General features: G+C 42.7%; 1 protein-coding gene across 1 annotated transcript; it reads right to left on the bottom strand.

Annotated features, from left to right (window-relative positions):
• Window positions 1-320: 320 nt before the first annotated feature.
• Window positions 321-10193, bottom strand: C1H11orf16 (chromosome 1 C11orf16 homolog). Its single transcript, XM_066619308.1, is given in 5 exon segments — window positions 321-520; window positions 2333-2992; window positions 3308-3536; window positions 8835-8979; window positions 10186-10193. Coding segments are annotated over 5 exon segments (1242 nt in total).
• Window positions 10194-10523: the final 330 nt, after the last annotated feature.

Below are 10523 nucleotides of genomic sequence, written 5' to 3'. Positions count from 1 at the left end.
CCCACATGCACACAAAAAAGTAAACACAATTAGGGCCAGTTACACAACTTAAAAACAACACTTGCCCTGTGGCAATGTTCTCTGATCGCCTGTAAGACACGCACTGTTGCAATCAGAGAAACAGTAAGTCTGTTAAAAACAGTTATAAATAATACCCCCTATGAACTGACCTTGAACTGTAATTGGTAAGACAGCATTATTTTAAATGACATCCTTGTGCAACTTGTACATCCACAATATTAAACAGAATAGCAGATTTGCTGTCCTGTGTTCAGAAAAATGACTGCAAGGTGCAGCCAAAGGAGTGTGAGATCCTGTGTTCACAACCTTTTCTCTGAGGGTGGTTTGACAGCTTCAAGAGTCAAGACATCTTTTACAGTAGGCTACCTCTGAGGAGACTGTTCTATGGATTCAAACATGACACTCTGGTTGCTCAATATAGCTGGAGACATGGCCTTGGAGGAAACTACTTTGGCATCAGTCCTTTCCATTCTGCAACTGCTGCTCAAAATGTTGGTTCCTGTAGATCAGCCGTTTTCAACCACTGTGCCATGGCACATTGGTGTGCCATGAATGGTCCACAGGTGTGCCACAGGAATTTGGAGGCAGGTCAGTTATTAGTAGGGCCAGTGGGGGATGTGAGCCCCCCACTGGCAGCATGGTGTGCCTTGTCAATTGTCAACAACCTGATGGTGTGCCTTGACAACTTTAGTGCTTTGTCATTGTGCCATGAGATTTAAAAGGTTGAAAATCACTGCTGTAGATAATAGTTTGATTTTAACCTGTAGGCAAGGTTGAAAGTATGGAATAGCAACTTGACTCCCAGGCTGTACATACATAATCCCACAGTATTCTATTGTTTCTGTTATAATTCCCACCAACAGGTAATGAGCAGTAATTGTTTCAGCCCATGACAGAGAACCATTTTTTCACTTCCTGCAACAGGCTAGAAGTGGTATCAAGGGCTTCATCTTTAGCCTGCATCTTTCCTGAACTGGCGTAGGGAATACTCAAAAGGACCTCCCCAGATTATTTCAAGGCACAGGTAGGTGGGGAGGTAGACTTTCACATATTTTGGTCCCAACTGTTCAGGGCTTTTGAAGGTCATAACCAGCCTCTTGAATTGCACCCAGAAGCAGACTGGCAGTCAATACAACTGGAACAGGTGTGACATCCTAGTATCTCAATAGTAATAGTTGCCTAGTTAATGGTGGCTATACCAATAGTGATAAAATTGCTTCCTTGGTGGAATTTCCAAGTGACTGCTTCCCAAGTACTGAGGTATATGTAAGTAGAATTTTAACAGTGATTACTTCTGGGGTGACTGGGTTCCAGAATAACCCATGATTTTTCAATAGTAGGTTTTCTTTTTATGTAGCTTTGTTAGAATGGGGCGGTGTACTGCAAAAAGAGTTGTCTCATCGCACGAAGCAAGAAAGAAGAAAACTAGCATCATCTTGGCACCCATGATAGCAGAACTTCAACAACAACAAAATAAATCTTCAAGGTATGACTACATGGTGTCATCCAAGTTCAGTATGTCTCTCACCTCAGTTGGGTACGCCACTGCCAATTGCTGCTTTGTATGTATGCTTAAAGGTGTGATACCCAAACCCATCTCTTTCTCTCTCAATCTGTGTTGCCTACTCTAGACATGTTGTTACATTGTTCAGCTTGAAATTCCTTCCTTTGGTACAGTACACATAGCTGGTGGTGTTGCATTGCCAGCCATATCTGGCTAGAACTGGCATGCCACCCAACGTTTAACTAATCCTTTTGGCTTTAGGTTAGAAAACAGAAGTAGAATCCTAGCCACTGGGGATTATTACTGTGAATAAAACAGCATCCTAACATATAGTACTGAATACAATGGCAGTTCTTAGCAGAAGGTAGACTGTAGAAAAGGGCTAACAAAGTTTCATGGAAAAGTGAATGGATTAATGTAGTGCTATGACTTCTCATTCCTGAATAGTCCATTGTGATATGAGGTTATGTTTAACCCATTTCTGCCAGTCTACAGGTATACACGCTTGATCCCTGTTGGGTATATGCAACATTGGGCAGAAATGGCTTGAGCATGCATATTCCCTATGGGAAACTAAGGCCTCTAGTTCACACTTCCTTGCCAAAAGAGGACAAAAATAAACATTTCTGAGAATTTTTGTTAGCAATGCCTCTTTATTAGGACAAAGTTGTGGCATTTTTTGATATTTCCAGGTGGGTGAGCTACTACTGATTGAACTGTACAGCAGTATTTTTTCAGAGAGGATGACGTTGGTGTGGCACAAACTATCTTCCTGCAGAAAGGATAATCAAGGGAAATGTTGCATACCTTGGTGTGCATAAGAGGATATGGGGTGGCTTCTCTTCCAGTATTTCCAAGCAGGCCTCTTGATCTCTTGCCGCTTGAGTTTATCAAAAAGGCTGGCATCTGTGTTCACTGCATGATCCACCATTGCACTCTTGGTCAGGCACATTTCTCCACCACTGGGGGGCTCTGAGGAACACGAAGGAGAGCTATGCATGGCAGCAGATGATTCTCTTGGAGGACCTTCCAGTGCTAAGAACTGGGTGTTGGCATTGCTGCTGTCCTCTTCATCTTTAATGTCTCCCTGTGGTAATTTGACCAAAAAGGGCTGCTGCCACCAGTCAATGGGTTTAAGGTGGCGGCAGCAGCAATATTGCGGTTGTGCAAGTAAAGAACACGTGTGATGAAAGACACGAGGGGCAGTCCAGGCAAAAGAGCAATAGGGCCTGTGGAGCCCACCTAAAGTACATGTATAAATGGGGGCTGCTAAAGGCCCACAAGAACAAATATGATAGTTAACTCTGTGAAGCTGACCTTTAAATGTTTTTCTGCTGGTGAGAGGCATGTGAATCATATCCACAATTCTCTGCCACTGCACTGGTGGAATCCACAAGGCCACACCTAATGGAATTTTGACTTTCTTGCCGTTCCAAAAGCTGACTGTAATTTCTTCTTCTTCTTTGACTGAGGAGCAAATATAAATGTTATGTTTAGAAAGACATTCACTCTGATGTTAATTTAGATTGCTAAACTTAATACCTTGATTACCTAGGCCAAAGAATGGTCTCTATATTCTAATCTTATTAACTGATTTCATTCAAAAGTTTTAAACCCTGTTTCATTCAGATTTGGAGAGAAGCAATATGTTTTCAGTAGATTCACAAATATAGAAATTAAACAGTAAAACCAGAGGGACAGACTGTGGTGCGAGTCCTCGGAGCTACAGTATATTATTCTCTAATCTCATGGGCACGGGTTGCAAAGCAATTGAGTTTTTACCTCTCAGGGGATCCCTGGTCTCGATGCCTCGGATGACTGTGCCTGGGCCATATCGCTTCGGCTCTGGCTCCCAGGGTGCCAACACTTTGTCACCTGGCATTATAGAATGTTTCATGCCATTTACATACTCAAGAATATCACTGCTGGCTGTTTTTTGCACATGTGTTGTGTCTCCCTCTTCCCCTGCCAAAGGCTTGGCAAACTGTACAAGGAACGTTCTTTTCTCACCCTGTTGCCAGAAACAAAGAGCAAAATTAAAACCTTGTGTGTTTACTGGTGGCATAATCAGCAGTCCTTCCTGTGACAGCTCAAGACTTAAGAACAGCCAAAGAGAGGAATGTCAACTGAGTTCCAGTTGTGTTCATGAAAAATAAAGACTGCAGAGACAGTTCTTTAACAATCCCTATTGATAAAATTGACAAGATAATGTATCTTTGACTATATTACAAAAATTGCTGACAAGTTACAGGAATTCCAGTGAATAGGAATAACTTCACCAGTCTACAGTGGCTCCTCCATTCATTTTAATGGCAGGGCAGCAGTACCCATGCATATCAGTTCGCTCTTCTGAAAATACTGGGAAGGCCTGCACACACAGAAGTCCTGTATAATATTTGAGCTGATGGAGAATTCTGGAGTAGAATGCATACAAGGTTGAATAAACTGAGGTTCATCTGATTAGTCACAGCAAATACCTGCAGTATTATATTAAATTGGTGATGTCAAGAAACCAGGTAACTGCTGGATGTTGTATGTTTAGAATAATTATCTAGAACAGTTAGAAACTTAATTTTCTGTTACATAGCTTTTTGCTAACAGAGAGTGTAGTGAAATGCCTCATCAAAGATAGGATCTCAAAACACATAGATGAACAGGCCTTGCTGAGGGAGAATCAGCATGGCTTCTGTAAGGGTAAGTCTTGCCTCACGAACCTTATAGAATTCTTTGATAAGGTCAACAGGCATGTGGATGTGGGAGAACCTGTAGACATTATATATCTGGACTTTCAGAAGGCTTTGACACGGTCCCTCACCAAAGGCTACTGAAAAAACTCCACAGTCAGGGAATTAGAGGACAGGTCCTCTCATGGATTGAGAACTGGTTGAAGGCCAGGAAACAGAGAGTGGATGTCAATGGGCAATTTTCACAATGGAGAGAAGTGAAAAGTGGTGTGCCCCAAGGATCTGTCCGGGGACTGGTCCTCTTCAACCTCTTCATAAATGACCTGGAGACAGGGTTGAGCAGTGAGGTGGCTAAGTTTGCAGGCGCCACCAAACTTTTCAGAGTGGTAAAGACCAGAAGTGATTGTGAGGAGCTCCAGAAGGATCTCTCCAGACTGGCAGAATGGGCAGCAAAATGGCAGATGCGCTTCAATGTCAGTAAGTGTAAAGTCATGCACATTGGGGCAAAAAAATCAGAACTTCACATATAGGCTAATGGGTTCTGAGCTGTCTGTGACAGATCAGGAGAGAGATCTTGGGGTGGTGGTGGACAGGTCGATGAAAGTGTCGACTCAATGTGCGGCGGCAGTAAAGAAGGCCAATTCTATGCTTGGGATCATTAGAAAAGGTATTGAGAACAAAACAGCTAATATTATAATGCTGTTGTACAAATCAATAGTAAGGCCACACCTGGAGTATTGTGTCCAGTTCTGGTCGCCGCATCTCAAAAAAGACATTGTGGAAATGGAAAAGGTGCAAAAGAGAGTGACTAAGATTATTATGGGGCTGGGGCACCTTCCTTATGAGGAAAGGCTATGGCATTTGGGCAATCTTCAGCCTAGAAAAGAGCCGCCTGAGGGGAAACATGATTGAGACATACAAAATTATGCAGGGAATGGACAGAGTGGATAGGGAGATGCTCTTTACACTCTCACATAACACCAGAACCAGGGGACATCCACTAAAACTGAGTGTTGGGAGAGTTAGAACAGACAAAAGAAAATATTTCTTTACTCAGTGTGTGGTTGGTCTGTGGAACTCCTTGCCACAGGATGTGGTCCGTGGAACTCCTTGCCACAGGATGTGGTGACGGCATCTGGCCTGGATGCCTTTAAAAGGGGATTGGACAAGTTTCTGGAGGAAAAATCCATTACGGGGTACAAGCCATGATGTGTATGTGCAACCTCCTGATTTTAGAAATGGGTTATGTCAGAATGCCAATGCCAGGGAGGGCACCAGGATGCAGGTTGTCTCTTATTATGTGGTATGCTCCCTGGGGCATTTGGTGGGGCCGCTGTGAGATACAGGAAGCTGGACTAGATGGGCCTATGGCCTGATCTAATGGGGCTGTTCTTATGTTCTTATGAAAATGTTTTCAGATGTCTGGCATGGTGGCTCTAGACTCAGAGGTGACACTTCTTCCAGCTAAACCAACCTTGCTCTGTGGTTCTTAATAGCTTTGTTGCCTCCCCCCCCCCCGTTTAGCTAGGATCATACAGGTGTGTATGTATCCTATATGTAGCATCATACAGGGTTTCTGCACCAAGCCAGATGAACCCTCCATGAAATGGGTATTGTCTGGAGTGTCCCAGGCTTGGTCCAGAAGCAGCAATCAAGCCTGTCAGATCATCAACAGTTCAGTCCAACCTGCTTCATCACCCCCTTGAATGGTTGATTGGTGCTGTTACCAATTTTCTAAGCGATCTCAGAAGTTGCATGTACACATGCAGTTGGAATAAGGGGCCATTCTATGAAAACTCACATTTAGAATCCAAGTTAATAGTGCAATTCTATGCATGTTTATTTGGAATTGCATGCTAGCAAGTGTGTTTGGGACTAACAAATTATGCAAAACTAAACACATCTGTGTAATTTGCATAATTCTGGAAAGCAAAATTTGAGTTTCCTCAGCATAGACGTTATTCTTTGAGTTGGTTATTTGTTTCCCTTTTTTGTGCAAGAGTGTACACTGCTGAGCATAAGATATAGGCCAGATCAATGAAAACATCAACCACCTGTGCAGCAGCTGTACAAAAGATGATTTCCATGATAGGGATCATTAGAAAACGGCTTGAAAATAATACCGCTAGTATTAGAACACCCTTCTATATACAAGTACATGGTGCAGCCATATTTAGAATGCTGTGTGCAGTTCTACACATTGCAAAAGGATATTATGGAACTGGAAAAGGTGCAGGAAAGAGCAACCAAAATGATTAAAGGGCTGGAACCCTTTTCTAATGAGGAAAGGCTGCCATGTTTGGAGAATTTTTGTGTAGAAAAAAAGGCAGTTAAGGGTGGGGGACATGTTTGAGGCTTTAAAATTATGCCTGTTGCAGAGAATATTGGGAAAGAGAAGTTCTTCTCCCCCCTTACAATGCTAGAACCAAGACAGATTTGGTGAAGCTGATTGGCAGCAGGTTTAAGACAGAACAAAGGAAGTACTTCTCTATACAGCACATAGTCAATCTATGGAATTCACTGCCACCAGATGTGGTGATCGCCACTAGCTTAGAAGCCTTCAAAAAGGAATTAGACAAATTCATAAAGGACAAGTCAATCAAGTTCATCAGAGTTATACACTGCCTCCAGGTTCCAAGCAAGTGTGCCTCTGCACACCAGTTACAGTGGAGATGTTGGCCTCTCTCTCCTGTTTGCAGGCTTCCCAGAGCCATCTGGTGGGTCACTGTGGGAGACAGGATGCTGCACTAGATGCGCCTTTGGTCTTATCAGAAGGATTGTAGGGAAGTACAGCCTACCCTACAAATTTCAAAGGGGGAGTGATGATTTCACACACTGCATTGTACATAGAGAAAGCAGTTATACCCTGCAAACACTTTCTGGATTCATACCAGAGTCAGCCAGAGTAATCAGGCATTACAGACCTGCTGGTCTCTTGGAGATTTTGCCCAAGCAAACAACCCTACCTCTTGTTCCCTTTTCACAGAGTGCACACAGTTTTGTTTTTAGAGTTTCAAGTGCTAACAACCTACTGAATTGAAGCCGATTACCCTGAGTACAGAGGACTAAAGCTGTCAAGTATACATATAAACATTCTTACACATTTCCAGCAATAATGATGACTATCAGTTTACTCGCAGTAGCTGATAGGATGCTGTACCCCAATAGCACAAATCCCTAGTGACACCTGGCATCGAGTAAAAACAAAGCAACTGGTTCCAGCAGGGTGGAAAGAGACTGAATTCTGAGTAGAAGCCATTTTCTCTCAACCACTCAGCAAATTAAATGCAATTTAACTTTGACATTTAAGAAAGATGAAAGGCAGGGCAACCAATATGGCCATTCGACTAATGACAGCACAACTATTGGTACAATTCTCAAATAATTGTCTAACAGTGCAATCCTATTCATGTCTACTCAGAAGTAAACTCCATGAATTCAATGAAATTTAATCCAAAGTAAGTTTGTATTGGATTGCAGCTTTAATAGCTCTGGTGGGGCTACTCCGTACTATATGGCAAGATATAGGGTTCCTCATTATCCATCAGGCAAATAGAGAAGGGAAGGATACCACTGACTAGTGTCTCTCATATGAAATGGTTTGATGTCCCCCCAAAATGAATGTAACACTGAGGCAGATATTTGGGTTGAATGCCTCAGTGCTAGAGGCAAGGCAATAGGATGACATGACTCCCACAAAAGCCTAGAAATCACCATGAGAATTTGCAAAATATTTTATGCACCTGTGTTATCTGCACTTCAGGGACAGTAAGAGAAGCAATAACACTCTTCAGAGAGGCAGACTAATGCATGCACAGTTATTCCTCAGGATCACTTATAATTTTAGTGCTGCCTCTTCACGCCAAGGGTCAAATTAAGGCTGGAATCCTATGCACACTTACCCAAGATAAACCCTATTGAATCGAATCTGCTCTACTTCTGAGTAAAACTGCATAGTGCAGCACTGTAAACATGACATTGAGATTCCATTATAATTCCCAACACCTGGTCTTTGTCAAAAAGAAGATGCAGAGCTCAATTTCAATGAGGAAGGGAGGTTTAACTCATTGTACCAACACCAGTGCCCTAATTTAACTCTCCCCCAAGCTATTAACCACCACAGAATAGAAAACCATGACCATTTTTGTGCCTGTACCTAACAGCTCCTTCAAGGATAATTTGAATTGGGGAACTAGAATTGTGGGAAACAGTTAACCCCTCATTCCATACCAAGGTGCTGATTCGAAATGGGAGTCCATTTTCCATTTACTGCTTTTTAAAAAAGAAAAAAAATTGAACATTACAGTCTCAAGAGTTCCTACATTGTTTCTAGTTTGAACCTATTGTTATAATTAGTCATTACATCTGTGTACTAAGTATGAATCCCAAAGGCCATCACCTCTATCCTGTATTAATTCATTATCCACCAGAACTTGTGTAGTTCTGTGCACAAATTCCTTGTGGTACCATGTCTCACTGAACCACTACCTAGAGCTGACACATTCACCTGCATCACTATGCTTTCCAAATGGCTCCATTCCTCCCAAAACCATATATTATGGGTGTTACTGAATGGATTTAATAACATCCACCTATGCAATCAAGAAGAGGATATAGCAGCTTGCCTCTGTCTCCTTCATTATTCTGCCAAGGTAATAATATCCATCTTCTTCCCTTCTTGCCAGAACAGGAACCTCAACAGTGTCCAGCAAGCCTTCCAAATTCTTTACTGGATCAGGAAAATGTGGGCCATGGCCAAGACATAAGCACCTTTGAATAAAATGAAAGGCATTCATGTTGAAAACAGAAATTATCCATACATGATAAGAGTGAAAACCAGTTTTCAAGGGCAAGAACCAGATGGAAAACGTTGTGTCAAAAGGATCACCCTACTTTCTCACTATTTGCATGTAAGCAATACCCCAGTTCACTTCCCAAATCCAGAAAATCCACCAGTCTCCAGCAAAGGATAACATTTATGTGAAGGGACTGTCATCGTGAAACTCTTTTGAACTGCCCAGCAACTGTATGCCCCCTCCTGCTAATTTGAAACCCCAGAAGATTTTTGATTGTACCTGGTTGTGATGAGTGGTCTAGAACCAGAGGCAGGAAGTGCTAAGCAGGAGCTGCTGCAGGTGCAACCGGGGTGGCATAAGAAGCATCTAAATAAAGGTTTGCTTTGTATTGGCAGTGCCCGGCAGTGACTGGGGTATGGGAAAGATGACCATATGCAGTTATCCATTTGTTCTGAGCAATTCACCTACAAAACAGGATGGTAAATCAAGTATTTCATAAAGAGAAAGAAAACTTGATTCCAAATTTTCACACAACAAGCTATAATCGCTCCAGTTTCATAGTTTGGGGAATTTCACTTCACCTGCAGTTAAATGGGAACAATTTGGAATCAGGATCTCAATTTCTTTGATCCAGGCTACGTGGAATACATCTGAAACTCAAACCTGCTGTGCAAATTAGAGGAAGAACTTCATTTTTGGGGACCAACTTCGAACTACTGCAAATTTAGGGAAAGCAGTTTGGATCTTACTGTGCTGATCGAGATTGAAAGGACTAAGCAAATAGTGGATGAGTAGCACTGCGTGTGTGTATGTGTGGCTGTGGCTGTGCCTCCCCCCCCCCCCAAATAACAAATTATTGTTCTTATCCAGGCTTGCAGTTTAAGCCATTTCTGCCCAACCTTGCACATATACAAGGGCTATGGAAATGGGCTATATCAGAATGCCAGGTGCAAGGGAGGGCACCGGGAAGCAGGTCTCTTGTTATGTGGTGTGCTCCCTGGGGCATTTGGTGGGCCGCTGTGAGATACAGGAAGCTGGACTAGATGGGCCTATGGCCTGATCCAGTGGGGCTGTTCTTATGTTCTTATATACACAATGGGGACCAAATGTGTTCACCTGTGGACTGGACAAAAATGGGATAAAGAGCCCCTAGTCCACTTTTTTAAAAAGCAATACATACATCACCATTGCTATCAGTTGTGACATTATGGGCGCAATTCTAACCAACTTTCCGTTACCACCATAGCTGTGCCAGTGTGGCATGCATTGCAACCTGCAGTGGGGAGGTAGTTAAGGAGGCCTACTCAAGGTAAGGGCATGTTTGTTACCTTACCTTGGGGCTGCATTGCAGCTAGGTCAGTACTGGAAGGTTGGTTAGGATTGCGCCTTATATCTTCTTAAAGCATTAGGGTTTCCTAAAGGACAGTAGTGAGGGTTGTGTGTGTGCTTGTGACTTCATGATTGGTTTCACTTTTAACCCTTTTCTGAAACTAGGCCGGACCACCACCACCACCACTC

The sequence above is a fragment of the Tiliqua scincoides genome, chromosome 1 (assembly GCF_035046505.1).
Source record: "Tiliqua scincoides isolate rTilSci1 chromosome 1, rTilSci1.hap2, whole genome shotgun sequence".
NCBI classification, from domain to species: Eukaryota; Metazoa; Chordata; class Lepidosauria; order Squamata; family Scincidae; genus Tiliqua; species Tiliqua scincoides.
The sequence above is the reverse complement of the archived record's forward strand: the minus strand, read 5'-3'. Positions and strand labels throughout refer to the sequence as shown.